The 19,868-nt window shown below is 43.1% G+C and overlaps 1 protein-coding gene across 9 annotated transcripts in view; it reads left to right on the forward strand.

The window, feature by feature from the left end:
- Positions 1-19,868, forward strand: part of EPS15 (epidermal growth factor receptor pathway substrate 15) — a 182,304-nt gene that overhangs the window by 138,354 nt on the left and 24,082 nt on the right. For 7 of the 9 annotated variants that reach the window (XM_089300698.1, XM_051857775.3, XM_070078538.2 and 4 more), the window contains 3 exons: positions 2,387-2,422; positions 6,003-6,139; positions 16,461-16,530. In XM_089300698.1, the coding sequence (XP_089156824.1) occupies positions 2,387-2,422; positions 6,003-6,139; positions 16,461-16,530 (243 nt within the window). The remainder of the gene's footprint in view (positions 1-2,386; positions 2,423-6,002; positions 6,140-16,460; positions 16,531-19,868) is intronic. The other 2 variants (XM_089300699.1, XM_070078537.2) reach the window with 1 other exon arrangement.

Here is a 19,868-nt window from a genome sequence, read left to right on the forward strand (position 1 = left end):
ATCCTTTTGATTATAGGCATCCCAAGTGGGTTTTATAAAGTGACAACTCATTGTGTTTTACGTGTATTTTCCCTGTCACCAATGTTGAGCACCTTTCTGTGTGCTTATTGGCCATTTGTATGTCTTTTTTGGAGAATGTGTATTCAATTTATTCTGCCCAATCATTTATTTGAAAGGCTAAGCAATAGAGAGAATCTTCCACCCACTGGTTTACTCCCCAAATGGCAACAACAGCTGAGGTTGGCCAGACCAAAGCCAGGAGCTCAATCCAGGTCTCCTACATGGGTGGCAGGGACCCAAACATTTTACTGTTTTACATTCTCAGTAGCAGTGTATATCATCTTTTACTTTCCCAGCACAGTAGCAGGAAGGTAGATTGGAAGCAGAGCAACCAGGACATGAACCAGCGCTCCAATAAGGGATGCTGGCGTCTCGAGCAATGGCTTAACCTCTGTGCCACAATGTCTCCCCATTTTGTCCATTTTTAAGTTGGATTGTGTTTTTATTGATTTTTTTTTCAGTGCTCTTTACATTTTCTGATTATGATTCCTTGTCAAATACATGATTTGCAGGTATTTTCTTGGTATTCTGTGTTGTCTTTTGTGTTGTTGTTGGTATGTCCAATACAAAGTTTCTCATTTTGGTGAAGTTCAATTTATGTTTTTCTTTTTTTTTCATTTTATCTTTTTTTGACAGGCTGAGTGGATAGTGAGACAGAGAGAGACAGAGAGAAAGGTCTTCCTTTTGCCGTTGGTTCACCCTCCAATGGCTGCCGCGGCCGGTGCACTGTGGCCGGCGCACCGCGCTGATCAGAAGCCGGGAGCCAGGTGCTTTTCCTGGTCTCCCATATGGGTGCAGGGCCAAGCACTTGGGCCATCCTCCACTGCACTCCCTGGCCACAGCAGAGAGCTGGCCTGGAAGAGGGGCAACCGGGACAGAATCCGGTGCCCCAACCGGGACTAGAACCTGGTGTGCCGGCGCCACAAGGCGGAGGATTAGCCTGCCTATTGAGCCACGGCACCAGCCTATGTTTTTCTTTTATCAGTTGTGCTTTTCATCGCATCTAACTAACCATCACTTAATCCAAAGTTATGAGATTTACTCCTGTGTTTTCTTTGAAGAATGCCGTGGTTTTACTGTTGTATTTAGATCTTTGTTCTGTTTTTACTTCATCTTTCTATATGGTGTGTGTGTGTGTGTGTGTGTGTGTGTGTGTGTGTGTTGCAGGGGGCAGCATCCAACTTCATTCCTTTGCATGTAGTGTTAAAAAAGACTGCCCTGGGGTAGGTGTTTGGTGCAGTAGTTAAGATGCTACTTGAGATTTCCTGCATCCCATATCAGAGTGCCTGGGTTCAAGTTTCCCCTCCACTTCTTTTTTGACAGGCAGAGTGGACAGTGAGAGAGAGAGACAGAGAGAAAGGTCTTCCTTTTGCCGTTGGTTCACCCTCCAATGGCCGCCGCTGCAGCCGGCGCACCGCGCTGATCCGATGGCAGGAGCCAGGAGCCAGGTGCTTTTCCTGGTCTCCCATGGGGTGCAGGGCCCAAGCACCTGGGCCATCCTCCACTGCACTCCCTGGCCATAGCAGAGAGCTGGCCTGGAAGAGGGGCAACCGGGACAGAATCCGGCGCCCCAACCGGGACTAGAACCCGGTGTGCCGGCGCCGCAAGGTGGAGGATTAGCCTATTGAGCCACGGCGCCGGCCTCCCCTCCACTTCTAATTCCAGCTTCTGGCCAGTGTGTATTCAGGAAGGCAACAATGATGGCCCAAGTACTTGGATCCCTGCTGCCTACATAGGAGTCCCAGATTGATTTCCAGGCTTCTGGCTTCAGACTGGCCCAGCCCTGGCTGTTACAAGCATTGGGTAGTGAACCAGTGGGTGGAAGATCTCTTTGTCTCCGTCTTCTTTTTAAAAAAGGACTATCCTTTCCCCATTGTGTGTTCTTAGTTCTGTCAAAAATCAAGTGACCATAAATATGAGTTTACTTCTGGACTCTTCAATTCTATTAAAAAATTTTTTGCTTCAGTGCAGCTCAGAGCCTTTATTTCTGAGGTAATGATGGTACTATTCACCAAGTACTCTTGTGAAAAATAGAGATTTTGTTACTAAAATTTTTATATATCTGTATTTTCTGTAATTTTCACTTGTGAACAAGGTAAGCTTGGTTGATTCTATTTCAAATTTTCTCTTTTATGAGGTGTATTGAGTTCTATATTTTTTATTATTTTCAATATCTCTAGTAACTTTTTCTACTTTGAGATGGGGTTATTGAAGCAAACTGCTTTAGAAATATTGCTTTTCTGTTGTAGTAAAGTTACCCTTCAAGTAATGGTGTGACAACAGTAAATATTGTTATTTTGATTTTTACCTATTTATTTTATCATAGGTGATCCTTTCAAGGATGATCCTTTTGGAAAAATTGGTTAGTATATTATTGAATTCCACCTTGGGTTAAAATTCAGTTCTGCTTAATACAAACTTACGTTGTATTTAAGAGTGGTAGATCACAAGCTGGGTAGTTAGAGGAAATGGACTTCCTTTTTGCATGTAGTCTTGAAATTGTTAATCTTTGCCTCAGTAGGAGCTTTAGTTTGTGCCTGTCATATTCAGAAAGAGAGTGGTAGATTCTTGTGAATTTTCTTAGTAAACCTTAACTTTACCTTTTAAAAAAAGAAATAGTATTAATAATGCTTTTTTTTTAATGGTAGAATCTTTTTTTTTATTTAGTAAACATAAATTTCCAAAGTACAGTTTATGGATTACAATGGCTCCCCCCCCATAATTTCCCTCCCACTCGCACCACTCCCATCTCCAGCTCCCTCTCCCATTCCATTCACATCAAGTTTCATTTTCTTTCTTTCTTTCTTTCTTTCTTTCTTTCTTTCTTTCTTTCTTTCTTTCTTTCTTTCTTTGACAGGCAGAGTGGACAGTGAATGAGAGAGAGACAGAGAGAAAGGTCTTCCTTTTGCCATTGGTTCACCCTCCAATGGCCGCCGCAGCTGGCACACTGTGGCCGGTGCACCGCACTGATCCGAAGCCAGGAGCCAGGTGCTTATCCTGGTCTCCCATGGGGTGCAGAGCCCAAGCACTTGGGCCATCCTCCACTGCACTCCCTGGCCACAGCAGAGAGCTGGCCTGGAAGTTGGGCAACCGTGACAGAATCCGGCACCCCGACCGACACTAGAACCTGGTGTGCCAGCGCCGCAAGGCGGAGGATTAGCCTATTGAGCCGCGGCGCCGGCTAAGATTCATTTTCAATTATCTTTATATACAGAAGATTGATTTAGTATATATTAAGTAAAGATTTCATCAGTTTGCACCCACACAGAAACACAAAGTGTAAAATATTGTTTCAGTACTAGTTATAGCATTACTTCACATTGGACAACACATTAAGGACAGATCCCACATGAGAAGCAAGTACACAGTGACTCCTGTTGTTGACTTAACAATTTGACACTCTTGTTTATGGCGTCAGTAATCTCCCTAGGCTCTAGTCATGAGTTGCCAAGGCTATAGAAGCCTTTTGAGTTCGCCGACTTCGATCTTACTCCGACAGGGTCGTAGCAAAGTGGAAGTTCTCTCCTCCCTTCAGAGAAAGGTACCTCCTTCTTTGATGGCCCCGTTCTTTCCACTGGAATCTCACTCACAGAGATCTTTCATTGAGGTCTTCTTTTTTTTTTTTTTTTTCCCCAGCATGTCTTGGCTTTCCATGCCTAAAATACTCTCATGGGCTCTTCAGCCAGATTCGAATGCCTTAAGGGCTGATTCTGAGGCCAGAGTGCTATTTAGGACATCTGCCATTCTGTGAGTCTGCTGTGTATCCCGCTTTCCATGATGGATCATTCTTTCCTTTTTTGATTCTATCAGTTAGTATTAACAGACACTAGACTTGTTTGTGTGATCCCTTTGACTCTTAGACCTATCAGTGTGATCAATTGTGAACTGAAATTGATCACTTGGACTAGTGAAGAGAGGGAGGAGATGTACAGTTTGGGACATGCTCAATCGGACTTGCCCCAAATGATGGAGTTAGAATCATGCCAGGGGATTCCAATACAATCCCATAAAGGTGGCATGTACCAATGCCATCTCACTAGTCCAAGTGATCAATTTTAGTTCACAATAATAATGCTTTTAGTAACATTTAATTTCTTCTTAGTAGCTAAAGATTAGATGATCATAATGATCTACATTACTACAAGGTTTAGAACATAATATTTATTTTCATGTAATTTTATTATTCATGTAAATGAGAGAAAGGAAGCATCTTGAAGAATTACTAAATGTTAAGCTTTTTAAAAATATATTTACTTATTTGAAAGGCAGAACAAAAGAGAGAGAGAGACCCATCCATCTTGCATCAACTAATTCATACCCCAGATGGCTACAACAACCAGGTCTAGATCAAGTCAGGAGCCAGAACTGCCATCCATAGGTGCCAGGGGCCCATGTACTCGGGCCATCTTCTGTTGCTTTCGCAGGAGAACTAGCAGGAATCTGGATTGGAAGCACAGCAACCTAGACTTGAATCAGCACTCTTACAGGAGATGCTTGCCTTACCAAGCAGTGGCTTAACCCACTGCACTGCAATCCTGGCCCCACATCAAGCTTTTTAAGATATTCTGTTTCTTGGATTATTTTTATTAAGATGAAGCACATCTTGTTTATCATTTAGTTTAGAAGTTTTTGTCATTTTCTTCAGTTTTCAATAGCATAGAATAAGGATACTTAAAATTAGGTCCCAGGGTAAGGTATGTGGCATAGTGGTTAAGACATTGCTTGGGATCTCCTCATCTCATATAGGAATGCGTAGGTTTGGGTTCTACCCTGATACCCTGGGAGGTAGCAGATGATGGCTCAAGTACTTGGGTCCTTGCCAACCACATGAGAGACACAGACTGAGTTCCAGGCTCCTGGCTTCAGCCTGGCCCAGCCTCAGGTATTGCAGTCATTTGAAGATTGAACCAGTAGATGAAAGGTCTCTGATTGTCTGTCTCTTTCTGCCTTTCAAAAAAAGAAAGAAAAAAAAAGTCATTTAAAATTGATATACCATTTTTAAAAATAGTGTATTAGATAAAAGGCTGTGTCTTTTCTATCAAAATCACAAAGTAATCTGAAATTAAAAGTGCCTAACTTAAATTCTGCAGAAGTTCAGAATACCTTTTATTTATTTTTTAAAAATGTTTTTGCTTTGCCAGACCTTTTTTTAAAGAGTTATTATTTTCTTTTTTGTTTGAAAGGCAGAGTGACAAAGAGGGAGGGAGACACAGAGAGAAAGAGGTATTCCATTCGCTGGTTCACTTCCCAAATGGCTACAATGGCTGGGGCTGGGCCAAGCCGAAGCCAGGAGCCTGGAGTTCCATCTGGGTCTCCCACATAGGTGGCAGGGTCTAAGCACTTGGGCCATCTTCCACTACCTTTCCAGGCACATTAGCAGGGAGCTGGATCAGAAACAAAGCAGGCCGGCACCATGGCTCAATAGGCTAATCCTCTACCTGGCGGCGCTGGTACACTGGGTTCTAGTCCCAGTCGGGGCACCGGATTCTGTCCCGGTTGCCCCTCTTCCAGTCCAGCTCTCTGCTGTGGCCAGGGAGGGCAGTGGAGGATGGCCCAAGTGCTTGGGCCCTGCACCCCATGGGAGACCAGGAGAAGCACCTGGCTCCTGCCTTCAGATCAGCACGGTGTGCTGGTCGCGCGCACCAGCCATGGCGGCCATTGGAGGGTGAACCAACGGCAAAAGGAAGACCTTTCTCTCTGTCTCTCTCTCTCACTATCCAATCTGCCTGTCAAAAAAAAAAAAAAAAAGAAAGAAACAAAGCAGCCCAGGATTCAAGCCAGCCCTCCGGTTGGGATACCAGCATCACAAGAAGCAGTGGCTGTGCCACAGTGCCAGCTCCAAGAATGTCATTGAATTAAGGCAATGATCATGTCATTAGGTGATTGGAGATTTAGTACAATGGGGGTTTTTTGGTCTCATATATTGTACTTTGTTTTCTTAGATCCATTTGGTGGTGATCCCTTTAGAGGTTCTGATCCATTTGCATCTGACTGCTTCTTCAAGCAATCTTCTACTGATCCTTTTGCCACTTCAAGTACTGACCCTTTCAGTGCAGCCAGCAACAGCAGTAATACATCGGTAAGTATGACATTAAATGTGTAATAAGTGTCCTAAGTGAGTTGCTTAAGCTATACAATGATGAAAGAATCATCATTTGGATTATTTCTACTAGGCCTTCCAGTTTTTGCTTCGGACTGGTGTTTCATAGTTTGATCACCCCCTTTGTATTGACTGTAAGAAATTACTTTGTAAAAAAAGTAAGTGCATTCTTCAAGGGACCCATTGAGGATATTAAACATACATAATTAGGAAATTCTTTTTTTTTTTTTTTTTTAATTTTTGACAATGCAGAGTGGACAGTGAGAGAGAGAGACAGAGAGAAAGGTCTTCCTTTGCCGCTGGTTCACCCTCCAATGGCCGCCGCTGCAGCCGGCGCACCGCGCTGATCCGATGGCAGGAGCCAGGATCCAGGTGCTTTTCCTGGTCTCCCATGGGGTGCAGGGCCCAAGCACCTGGGCCATCCTCCACTGCACTCCCTGGCCATAGCAGAGAGCTGGCCTGGAAGAGGGGCAACCGGGACAGAATCCGGCGCCCCGACCGGACTAGAACCTGGTGTGCCGGCGCCGCAAGGTGGAGGATTAGCCTATTGAGCCACGGCGCCGGCCTAATTAGAAAATTCTAAGCTAGTCTTAAGGAAAGCTTTTCAGAAATGTTTGGTGTTTTACTGAAGTGACTAACATTACTTTAAAAGTAATATCGGGGGCTGGCATGATGGTGGAGCAGGTTAAGCCCCTTCTTGGGATTGCTCCCATCCCATATTAGAGTGCTAGTTCAGGTCCTGACTGCTACTGTGCTTCTGATCCAGCACTATGCTAATGCACCTGGAAAGCAGCAGGTGATGAATCAAGTGCCTGGGTGCCTTCTGATCACCTGGGAGACATGGATAGAGTTCCTATCCTGGTTTTGGCTTGACATAGCCCCTGCTTTTGTAGCCATTTAGGAAGTGAAATCAACAGATGCAAGATCTCTCTCTTTCTCTCTCTCTTTCTCCCCCTCTCTCTGTTGCTTTGCCTTTTGAATGAATGAATGAAACAATATTGATCTTCTAGAAAATAAAATCCTTTGTTATTTTATACTCTCTTTCGGAATGTTAATCTTGTAAAAAAAATAGTGCAAATTCTCACCAAATCTCAGGCTCTCTTCAGAATGTACATACCTACAACAACAGACACTGTTTAATAACTGTGTACTATGTATATTCAGTGCTTTTGTGTGCTTTACATTCATGTTTTTTCTTATCTTCACAACAACCTTGCAGAGAAGGTCTTGGTGTCCTTATTTTAAAAATAATGACACTGGAAGAGTGAGCGTTGTAGTATAACAGGTTTGGCGGTTTGGCTGCTGCATGAGATGTGTGCATTCCTTATCAGAGTGGCATCTTGAGTCCTGGTTCCTCCACCTCCAATCCAGCTTCCTGCTAGTGTGCCCGGAAAGACTGTGGATAATGACCCAAGTACTTGGGTCCTCGCCACTCATGTGGAAAACCCAGATGGAGTTCCTGGATCCTGGCTTTGGCCTAACCCAGTCCTGATTGTTGCAGGCATTTGGAAGTGAACCAAATTTCTCTTTCTCCCTCTCTGTCACTCTGCCTTTAAAATAAATAAATGAATTAAATCTTTCATATATATATATGTATGTATGTATGTATAGGGACGGAGAGGAGCGGGTAGAATGGCCACAGACATTTAACCTAATGGTTAAATACCTATGTCCCATATTGAAGCACCTAGGTTCAGTCTTCAGTTTTGACTCCTGATTCAACTTCCTGCTAATGCCGACCCTGGGTAGCCACAATGATGCCTCAAGTAATTTGGTTTCTGTTACCGACATGACACACCTGGATAGTCTTTCTGGTTCCCTGACTTGGAACAGACCATTACAAGAATTTGCAGAGTGAAGTAGCAAATAGGTGCTCTTTGTTTCTGCTTCTCTGTCTCGACATCTCTCAATTTAATTAACTAATATTTATTTTTTAAAAAATATTTATTTGTTTTTATTTGAAAGTCAGAGTTACAGAAATAGAGGGAGAGACAGAGAGAGATCTTCCAACCACTGGTTCACTCCCGCAGATAGCTACAACAACCAGGACTGGGCCAGGGAGAAGTCAGGAGCCAGGAGTTTCATCCAGGTCTCCCACATCGTTGCAGGGGCCCAAACACTTGGGCCATCTTCCGATGCTTTTCCCAGGTCATTAGCAGAGAGCTGGATTGGAAGTGGAGCATTGAGACTTGAACTGGTGCCCATATGGGATGTTGGCACTGCAGGTGGCGGCTTTACCCGCTACACCATAGCACTGGCCCCAACATTGTTCTTTTCAAAAATTAATTAGTTGGGGCCCGCGTTGTGGAGCAGCAGGTAAAGCTGCCACCTGCAGTGCCAGCATCCCATAAGGGTGCCGGTTTGAGTCCCAGCTGCTCCATTTCCGATCCAGCTCTCTGCTATGGCCTGGGAAAGCAGTAAAAGATGACCCAAGTCCTTGGGCCCCTGCACTTGCATGGGAGGCCTGGAAGAAGCTCCAGGCTCCTGGCTTCAGATCAGTACAGCTCCAGCTGTTGCTGCCATCTGGAGAGTGAACCAGCGGATGGAATACCTCTCTCTCTCTCTCTCTCTCTCTCTCTCTCTCTCTACCTCTCTGTATTTCTGCCTTTCAAATAAATAAATCTTTTTAAAAAAAAAAAAAAAAAAATTGTCACTGGAACTTGGAAAACTTAACATGTCCAGGATCATACAACTAATGCTTTGCCATCTGGAAGCTTAAACAGACAAACAAAACACTTTATATTTGGGGTATTTAAAAATACTAAAAAATAACATAATTAAATGTTTTAATAAATTCCATATATCCATCATGCAATTTCAGTAATTACAAATGGCTTGAGAGAGATTTTTTTTCTTGTTTTTATTTGGAGTCTTTTGGTTGTTTTTAGACAACAGTTTCAGGTCTGAAAATAACTGGACTTAGAAAGGAAAAGGTGATTGACAGGCATTTGAAGAAAGGAATTTTTGTATTCTAATATTCTTACATTAAGAATACTTGCCTTAGAGTGGGCATTTAGAATAGTGGTCGAGATGCCACTTAGAACATCTGCATTCCATATCAGAGTGCCTGGGTGTTTTTTTTTTTTAAAGATTTATTTATTTATTTGAAAATCAGAGTTACACAGAGAGAGGAGAGGCGGGGGGGGGGGGGGTCTTCCGTCTGATGGTTCACTTCCCAGATGGTGGCATCGGCTGGAGTTGCACCGATCTGAAGCCAGGAGCCTCTAAGAGCTGCTTCCAGGTCTCCCACGCAGGTGCAGGGGCCCAAGGACTTGGGCCATCCTTCACTGCTTTCCCAGGCCACTGCAGAGAGCTGGATCAGAAGAGGAGCAGCCGGGACTAGAACCGGCTTCCATATGGGATGCAGCACTTAGGGCATTAACCTGCTGCACCACAGCCCTGGCCCCTGAGTGCCTGGGTTTGAACCCAGGCTCCATTTTTGATCCAGCTGCTGCTGCTGCTGCTGCTGCTTCTTTTTAAGATTTATTTTATTTATTTGAAAGACAGAGTTACAGAGAGGGGTAGAGCCAGAGAGAGAAAGGTCTTCCATCTGCTGGTTCACTCCCCAAATGACTGCAAAGGCCAGAGTTGAGCTGATATGAAGTTAGGAGCCAGGAGCTTCCTCCAGGTCTCCCACGCTGGTGCAGGGGCCCAAAGACTTGGGCTATCCTCTACTGCTTTCCCAGGCCTTAGTAGAGAGCTGGATCAGAAGTGAAGCAGCTGGGACTCGAACCAGTGCCCATAGAGGATGCTGGCCCAGCAGATTGGGGCTATAACCCACTGTACGACAGCGCTAGCCCCATCCAGCTTCTTCCTAATGTGTCCCTTGGGAGGCAGCAGGTAATGGCTCAAGTAGGTTGGGACCTGGATTGAGTTCCTGACCTCTTATTTCCATCCTAACCCAGCCCTGGATGTTACAGGCTTTTATAAGGTGAACCACCAAGCTCTCTCTGTTTCTGACTCTCAAATAAATTAAACAGTTTTTAAAATATTTAAGAATACTTCCTTATAAGAATAATTGATTCTGCTTTAGTATTCTCAGATTACTTCCTTACTGTATTCAGTAAAGAGCTACTTGGCCATCAGCTGGTATTTTCCATTGATGTAAAACTGGACAAATACCTCTGTAAGTGAATATTTGTGGTTTCCACAGGCTACAGGATACTCTGTTTTCCTACCACTTAGTTTGCAATGTGGGCACATTTGGCAAATTTTTCTAAAGTTAGATACAACCTGCTTTTTTTTCTTCTCACCTTCTTAGCCTAGCCATTCATTTCACATTCTTTTCATTTTAAGAATAAGTCAAATCAGTTCTTACTAATTTAAAAATAACATATACCTCTATTCTTCCCTAAGTAAGATATTTTTCTTTTATGTAATTTAGTTACCTAACAGACAGATATCCCATCCACTCATTCACTGCCCTACCCACACACACCTCCAACATGCCTGCTACAGCCAGTAATAGGCTAGGCCAAAACCGGGAGCAAAAAACTATCTGGGTCTCACACAGGTATAGGAGAGACCCAGCCATTTGAGTCATCACCTTCTGCCTCCCAAGGTGCACACCAGCAGGAAGCTGGAATCAGGAGTAGAGTAGGACCAAATCTAAACACTTTGATATGAGATGCTGGCATCCCAAAAGGCATCTCAACCACTATGCCAAATGACCACACCTGGTGAAATTTTTCTGCCATTTGTCCTTCTTACTCTTTTTTCTTCCTAGTCCTTTTTAAAATTTATTTACTTACTGGAAAGTCAGAGTGACAGAGGCAGAGACAATGAGAAGTCTCCCATCTGCTGCCTCACTCCCCAAATGGCCACAGGGGCCAGGACTGAGCCAAGCCAAATGCAGGAGCCTAGAACTCCATATGTTTCTCCCATGAGAGCTGCAGGGACCCAAGAACTCAGGCTGTCTTCCTCTGCATTCTCAGTAAGTAGAGTAGCTGTGACTCAAACTGGCAGTCCAGTGGGGAATACCAGCATCACAAGTGGCAGCCTAATCCACTGTGCCACAATGCTGGTCTCTTTTCCCTGGTTTTCAAAATGAATGTTGCTCTTGCTTGCAACTTGTAATTTTTCCATTGAAAACAAAACAAAAAACAAATTCACAGTATGATAACAGCTACAGTTTTATCTAGTATCTTCTGTGTGCCAGGAGTGGTGCTAAACTCTGCCTATGCATTACTTTGCACTTTCATAATAATCCTATGAGGCTCATGTTGTTATCTTCATTTTTAAGTAAATGAGACTTAGATTAAGTTAGCAGTTATGCTTCCATATCTCTCTCCAGCAGTCTTTTCCTACTACTTGAAAATTTGTCTTTCTTCTCCAATGGGTGTAGTTTTTTTAAAAAAGATTTTTAAAGGCTTACTTGAAAGGCAGAGTTGGAAGGAGGGAAGGAAATAGAGAGAGAGAGAGCAAGTATGCGAGAGAGAGCTCACACGTGAACGTCCATCCACTGGTTTACTCCCAAATGGCTGCATTGGATGGGACTGGGCCAGGCAAAAGCCAGAAGCTTCATCCTACTCTTTCATGTGGGCAGCAGGGGCCCAAGCACTTGTGCCATCTTCTACTGCCTTCCCAGGCACATTAGCAGGGAGCTAGATCAGAAGTAGAACAACTGGGACTCGAACCAGTACAGGATGCCAGTGTTACAGGAGGTAGTTTAACCTGCTCTGCCACAGTGTCAGGCCCAATCCTTTGACATTTCAATTATAATATCCAACTTCTTGATGACTGGAAGTAGAGTCTATACAATAGAGACAATATTGATAACCATGAGTCAGAGTTGGGTTCATGAACTCTTTCCACACTCTTTTTACTTAACTATTTTCCAAGGCTTTTAACATGTCCCTTCAAAAGAACCTGGTGTCAGAGAAATTTTAACTTATCTTCCTAAATACACAATTTGTTTGACTGTAATTGCAAACTAATGTTTCAGGGTGGGTGTTTGGCACAGTGGTTAAGATGCTGCTTATATCCTATAAGCATCCTATACCTTATATCCTGCAACCTATACCAGAGTGCCTGGGTTTGAATTCTAACCCTGCTTCCAATTTCAGCTTCCTGCTAATGCATATGCTAGGTTGTAGCAAGTGATGATGGCTCAAGGGCGCCACCCATGTGGTAGACCTAGATTGATTTCTAAGCTACCAGCTTTGGCCCAGATATTGTGGGCATTCCAAGAGTAAACCAGCAGATGGACAATCTCTCTCTGTCTCTATCCCTTTCAAATAAAATAACTAAATTTTTAAAAGCCAAACTATAAAATAGGAAGACAGTTCAATAGCAGAAATCTCTGGTTTCAGGTGAAGTCCTTACCTATTGTACCCACTTGATCTTACCATTGATGCCAGACTTCAACATTGCCTGTTATTGAATGAAACAGGATCTCTTAAGCAGAGAGTTCTGTGTGTGTGTCTCAAAATTCTACAATTCAGCCAGCGCCGTGGCTCACTAGGATAATCCTCCATCTGCGGCATCAGTACCCTGGGTTCTGGTCCTTGTTGGGGCGCCAAATTCTGTCCTGGTTGCTCCTCTTCCAGTCCAGCTCTCTGCTGTGGCCAGGGAAGGCAGTGGAGGATGGCTCAAGTACTTGGGCCATGCACCCGCATGGGAGACCAGGAGAAGCACCTGGCTCCTGGCTTCAGATTGGCGCAGCGCACCGGCTGCAGCGGCCATTTGGGGGTGAACCAACGTAAGGAAGACCTTTCTCTCTGTCTGTCTCTGTCTCTGTCTCTGTCTCTGCCTCTGTCTCTCTCACTGTCTTAATTCTACCTGTCAAAAAAATTATACAATTCAGTGTGTGTGTGTGTGTGTTTTTTTTTTTTTTTTTTTTTTTTTTTTTTTTTTTTTTTGACAGGCAGAGTGGACAGTGAGAGAGAGAGACAGAGAGAAAGGTCTTCCTTTGCCGTTGGTTCACCCTCCAATGGCCGCCGCTGCAGCCGGCGCACCGCGCTGATCCGGTGACAGGAGCCAGGAGCCAGGTGCTTCTCCTGGTCTCCCATGGGGTGCAGGGCCCAAGCACCTGGGCCATCCTCCACCGCACTCCCTGGCCACAGCAGAGAGCTGGCCTGGAAGAGGGGCAACCGGGACAGAATCCGGCGCCCCGACCGGGACTAGAACCCGGTGTGCCGGCGCCGCAAGGCGGAGGATTAGCCTAGTGAGCCGTGGCGCCGGCCCCAATTCAGTTATTTTTTAAACAACAGAAAGTGGAAATGCTGATAGTAAGTACTAAGATATTTAAAAGTTAGAACAGTGTGCATCTTAAATGTGACATCATGTCCTAGAATAGAAAAAGATCATCCTGGATGGCTGTTTGGCTTAAAAGCTAATATATGCACATCAGAGTCCAAGTACCAGCTCTGGCTCCTTCCTGCTAACACAGACCCTGAGAGGCAGTGGCGGTGACTTAAGTGATTGCATTCCTGCCACTCACAGGAGAGACCTGTATTGAGTTCCTAGTTCTTGATTTTGCCCCCAGTCAGGGGCTGTTGCAGGCATTTGGGGAGTGAACCTGCAGATCAGAACTTTCTGTGTATCTCTCTGCCTCTCAAATAAATAAATAGATTATATATATATATATATATATGTATATATATGTATGTATATATATATATATTTTTTTTTTTTGATAGAGTGGACAGTGAGAGAGACAGAGAGAAAGGTCTTCCTTTTCTGTTGGTTCACGCTCCAATGGCCACTACGGCCAGTGCACTGCGCCAATCCGAAGCCAGGAGCCAGGTGCTTCCTCCTAGTCTCCCATGCGGGTGCAGGGCCCAAGCACTTGGGCCATCCTCCACTGCACTCCCGGGCCACAGCAGAGAGCTGGACTGGAAGAGGAGCAACCGGGACAGGACCCGGCGCCCCAACCAGGACTAGAACCTGGGGTGTCCGCCCTGCAGGCAGAGGATTAGCCTAGTGAGCTGCGGTGCCGGCCAGGATTATATATTTTTAAAAATGAAACTGGTTGTGAAGAGATTAGAAAACAGTGATGAATTCATTTAAAATAAAAGGACAGTAACAAAAAGACTGGTGCAATTCAAATGAAGTTGGTAGTTTACAGTTCTGTGCTAGTGTTCATTCCTTAGGTTTTTTTTTTTAAGATGTATTTATTTGAAAGTCGGAGTTACACAGAGAGAGAAGGAGAAGCAGAGGGAGAGGGAGAGAGAAAGAGAGGTCTTCCATCCGCTGGTTCATTCCGCATTGGCTGCAACGACCAGAGCTGCACTGATCCAAAGGCAGGAGCCAAGAGCTTCTTCTGGGTCTCCCACATGGGTACAGGGGCCCAAGGACTGGGGCCATCTTCTACTGCTTTCCTGGGCCATAGCAGAGAGCTGGATTGGAAGCGGAGCAGCCAGGACTCGAACTGGTTTCCATATTGGATTCTGGCACTGCAGGCAGTGGCCTTACCCACTACCGCACAGCGCCAGCCCCTAGGATTTTTTCTTTATTATTATTTTAAATTTTACTTATCTGAAATAGATACAGAAAAGCAGAAACAGAGACAAGTTCATTCCCTGAATGGTATTGGAACTGGGCCAGGCCAAAGATAGGAACTGAAATTTCATTTTGTTCTCTCACATGGGTGGCAGGGACCCAAATCCTTGAGCCATCTTCTGCTGCCTTCCCAGGTACTTTAGCGGGGAGCTGGATTGGAAGTGGAGCAGCTGGGACTTAAAACAACACTTTGATAAAAGGATGTTGGCATTGCAAGCAGCAGTTTAATCTGCTGCACCACTCACCAACCCCTCATTCCTTAGTAGTTTTTTCTTTTTTTAAAAGTTGATTTATTTTTTTTGAAAAGTAGGGTTACAAAGAGAGAGGGAGATTTCCACCCTCTGGTTTAGTCCCCAAATGTCTGCAATGGCCGGGGCTGGGCCAGGCTGAAGCCAGGAGCCAAGGGCTAGGTCTTGCATCTGGCTGGCAGGGGCCCAAGCAATAGGGCCGTCTTCCACTACTTTCCCCAGGTGCATTAGCAGGGAGCTGAATTGGAAGTTAAGCAAGCAGGACATGAACTGATGCTCCTAAGGGATGCTGGCATTGCAGGTGGTAGCTTTATCCGCTGCACCACAATGCCAGCCCCTCATCCCTTAGTTTTAATAATCTCTCATGAAATGAGATACTAATATTAGAAGATCCTTTGTAAAGTATGTGTGGGGACTCTCCATAAGTCTAAATTATTTCAAAATAAAATAGCATTTATATATGAGTAGCAAAATTATGAAGGAAAAAGAATACTACCAAAGGCAGGATGGCAGTTAACTCTTTGGAGGAGGGCTGGGATTAGAATTGGAAGCGTACACATGAAGGCTTCTGAGGTATTGACAGTTCACTGGGAGATGACCACACAGGTGTTCACTTGAGACTTATTAATCTATAAATATTTTTCATGAACTTTTCTGAAGAAATGCTATATTTGACAATTGAAAAAGATTGAAAATAATATGTATCATTTCTGTTAGGGTTACAAATCACTAGGGAAACATTTGTCCCAAATGTTAATATTTCCTAGAGTTTTTAAGGAATATTTTTTTTGCAGTGGCAAAGAAGTATCAGCTATGAAATGTTGCTTCTCTGGACTGGTATTGTGGTATAGCAGGTTAAGCTGCCACCTGTGACACTGGTATCCCATATGGGTGCCAGTTCATGTCCTGGCTGCTGTACTTCTGATCCAGCTCCTTGCTAATGTGCCTGGAAAAGCAGCAGAAGGGCTCCAAGGGTTGGCCCTTACCACCCAGATGTGAGACCCAGTTAAAGCTCCTGGCCTCAGCCTGGCCCAGCCCTGGCCTTTGCAGCCATTTGGGGAGTAAAGAGTGAAGCAGCGGATAGAAGGTCTCTCTGGCTCTCCTTCTCTCTCTGTAACTTTGCCTTCCAAATAAATCAATAAATATTTTTTAAAAAAGAAAATAAAAAATGGGGCTGGCGCCGTGGCTCTCTTGGTTAATCCTCTGCCTGTGGCGTCAGCATCCCATATGGGCGCTGGGTTCTAGTCCCAGCTGCTCCTTTTCCAGGCCAGCTCTCTGCTGTGGCCCAGGAGTGCAGTGGAGGATGGCCCAAGTCCTTGGGCCCTGCACCCCATGGGAGACCAGGAGGAAGCACCTGGCTCCTGGCTTCGGATCGATGCAGTTCTGGCCATAGCGGCCTTTTGAGGGGTGAACCAGCGGAAGGAAGACCTTTCTCTCTGTCTCTCTCTCTCACTATCTGTAACTCTGTCAAATAAATAAAAAAATTTAAAATTAAAAAATAAGACAGAAATGCTGCTTCTCTGAGTGATGGATTTTTGTGATCTGTTTAGGTAGAAACACTGAAACATAATGATCCTTTTGCGCCTGGTGGAACAGTTGTGGTTGCAGCAAGTGATTCAGGTAAACAACTCATTTGTCTGTTTCATTAAATGTTCAGCATTTTCCTTCTAATTAAGATTCTTTTTTTTCTGTCTTCAAATATATTTGCTCTACAAATTATAGCTTTAAAAATATTACTTAATTATATCCAATTGTTATCTACCGATAATAATAGTGACAAGCATTTGCATATCACTTTCTTTTTTTCTTCCCCTTCATTATTTTGTTTATTATTCATGTTAAAGATCTTACTACAATATGTACTCTACCTAATATCAGTAAAACCAATAAAAGCTTTTTGTTTTGTAAAAGTTCGTATTGCCCGGCAGCATCAAAGTCAGCATTGACTCTTAGGAATCTTGGCCTAAATTAAAAGATTAGTGTCTTCCAGTAGATAATGAAAATTGCTTTACAAATACAAATAGATTCTGTTACTAGTACAGGGAAAAACAAAATGTTATTCTACCATACAATCTTCATACTTTATTTTTGGTATCTTAATTTTTCATTTATTCTTTTAATAATCTTTTAAGTAATATTACCATTTTAAACATAAAGGAACTGAGGACCACAAGTAACTTGTTCAAGATTATGCATTTCACTCAATTTAAACCAAGCGAAGCCAAGATTCAAACCTAGGTCACATGGAGTCTAAATGTTTTTTCGACTAAGTAACTGCTCCTTTCTCACTATTCCTTTAAAAACAAAACAGATAAGCATTCTAGTTACTGTGTGGGAGAGTAGAAAATAGGAAGAAAACTCAAATATGAAGTACTTCAGTATCATTCTAAAAAATGAGATCTTTTAATTTTCCTAATGACTGTAAAATGAGTTGTTCAGTATGCACATTTGCTGATTGTGACAAATTAAGGATTATAAGCATAGAAAAAGGCTAGTAAGGAACAGGTATTTGGCCTAGCAGTTAAGCGGCCAGTTAAGCAGTTAAGATGGCCTACATAGGTATTCCTGGGTTTGAATCCAGCTCCTGATTCCAGCTTTCTGTTCATTCAGACCATGGGAGACGTGGATTGAGTTCCTGGCTCCCAGCTTCAGCCCTTGACCATTGCAGGCATTTGGGGAATGAATCAGTAGATGGGAGCTAACTCACACACACACTCTCTCTCTCTCTCAGCCTCTTCATAAATAAAATTTTGGTAAAGGAAAAGGAGATCACATTAAGGGTAAATGGTGATGATTTCAACATAGGACATGGCATTTGTGGTATGCCTTCAGTAAATAGGCTCTGATTTTCCCAAGCATATAGGAAAAGAGAGAACAACATGACAAGCATGGAGGCTGGATATAGGGTGTGTTCAAGGAAAATCAAACAAACATTTTGATAAGGGCTACTTTATAGATAGAGGAAAAGTTACGTTTAGGGTAAAGTGGTAAATTGTGGCCTTACTATAAAAGGTTGCTAATGCCTTTGTCGGTCTTCTTTTTAAATTCCAGTTTGTGGTTCATTTCCTGTTAAGTGGTAGAATAAATGACTGTACTAGAAGAGAGCTAAGATTTAACGTAGCTACCATTTATTTAGCACATGGGGAGTTCTAACAGTCAGTGTGTTAACCATTTTCCTATACTTAGTTTCATTTAATTCTTATAACAGTTACAAGAGATAATTAGTGTTATGTTTGTTGTATAGACAAGGAAAATCAAGGTGTGAAGAGATGAAGCAGTTTTCACAAGATGAAAGCTGTAGTAATAGATAGACCACATTCAAATGAAGTCTCTAGTTTTTCACCTGCCTCTTCAAGTCATTCTTTCTTAGTCTGTTCTGCTGATTCTTCTTCTTTTCTCCCAACATCTTAGAGTTAGGTTATCCCAGGTATTAGTCCCTGGACTTCTTTTCTATCTGTACTTCTTTGTGCATGTACATGGGTTTTATGGCTTCAAATACTATCTATCTGCTGATTTATGTCTCTAGCCACATCTCTTCCCTGAACCCCAGACTCATATCCAACTAGCTATTTGACATTTCTACTTGAATATCTGATAGATATATCTAACATAATACGTCTTTTAAAATTTTTTTAATTGGGCCGGTGCCGTGGCTCACTAGGCTGCACCTGCAGCACCAGCACCCTAGGTTCTACTCCCAGTTGGGGCGCCGGTTCTATCCCAGTTGCTCCTCTTCCAGTCCAGCTCTCTGCTGTGGCCCGGGAGTGCAGTGGAGGATGGCCCAAGTGCTTGGGCCCTGCACTCACATGAGAGACCAGGAGGAAGCACCTGGCTCCTGGCCTCGGATCAGCCCAGCACACTGCCATGGTGGCCATTTGGGGGGTGAACCAATGGAAAAAGGAAGACCTTTCTCTCTCTCACTCTCACTCTCACTCTCACTCTCACTCTCACTCTCACTCTCACTAACTCTGCCTGTCAAAAAAAAAATTTTAATTGATAAAAAGGGAACAAATTTCATATATTTTAAATATACAGTTTTAAGAGCATAGTGATACTTCCCACCCTATCCTGTCTCCCTCCCTTGCACGTACCATTTTTTCTTTTAATTTTCACATTGACATACTTTGAATTTTCTTTATAATCACAAGTTTAATCCTCCACTAAATAAAGAATTCAATAAGCAGTAAGTAGAAAAACCACTGTTCCGCAAGAGTATAGACAACAGCTGTAAACAATCATCAAATCTCAAAATGTCAATTTCAATCATATTCTGTACCTTAGTTACCACAATCAGGGAAAACATTTGTCTTTTGGGGATTGTCTTACTTCACTAAGCATAATGGTCTCCAGTTGCATCCATTTTGTTGCAAAAGACGGGATTTCATTTTTTTCTTTTTTACAGCTGAGTAGTATTTCAGTGTATATATACCATAATTTCTTTATCCAGTTGTCAATTGATGTATATCTGGGTTGATTCCATGTCGTAACTATTATGAGTTGAGCTACTATAAACATGGAAATACAGATAACTCTTTCATATGCTGATTTCATTTCCTTTGGGTGAATTTCCAGAAAGAATGGCTGGATCATATGATAGATCTATTTTCAGGTTTCTGGGGAATCTCCATACTGTCTTCCATAATGATTGTATTTTTTTACATTCCCACCAACAGTGTATTAGGGTACCTTTCCCCCTATATCCTCACCAGCATTTGTTATATTTTGATTTTTGGATGATAGCCATTCTAACTGGGATGAGGTAAAATCTCAGTGTGGTTTTTATGTGCATTTCCCTGATGGCTAGTGATCCTGAGCATCTTTCTGTGTGTCTGTTGGCTATCTGTACTTAATTCTTTGAAAAAATGCCTATTCATATCCTTAGCCCATTTCTTAACTGGATTATTGGTTTTGTTGTTATTGAATTTCTTGAGCTCCTTATCTATCATAGATGTTAACCC

This window comes from Oryctolagus cuniculus, chromosome 7, assembly GCF_051225735.1.
Source record: "Oryctolagus cuniculus isolate XC-2025 breed Fujian yellow rabbit chromosome 7, ASM5122573v1, whole genome shotgun sequence".
Lineage (NCBI taxonomy): Eukaryota > Metazoa > Chordata > Mammalia > Lagomorpha > Leporidae > Oryctolagus > Oryctolagus cuniculus.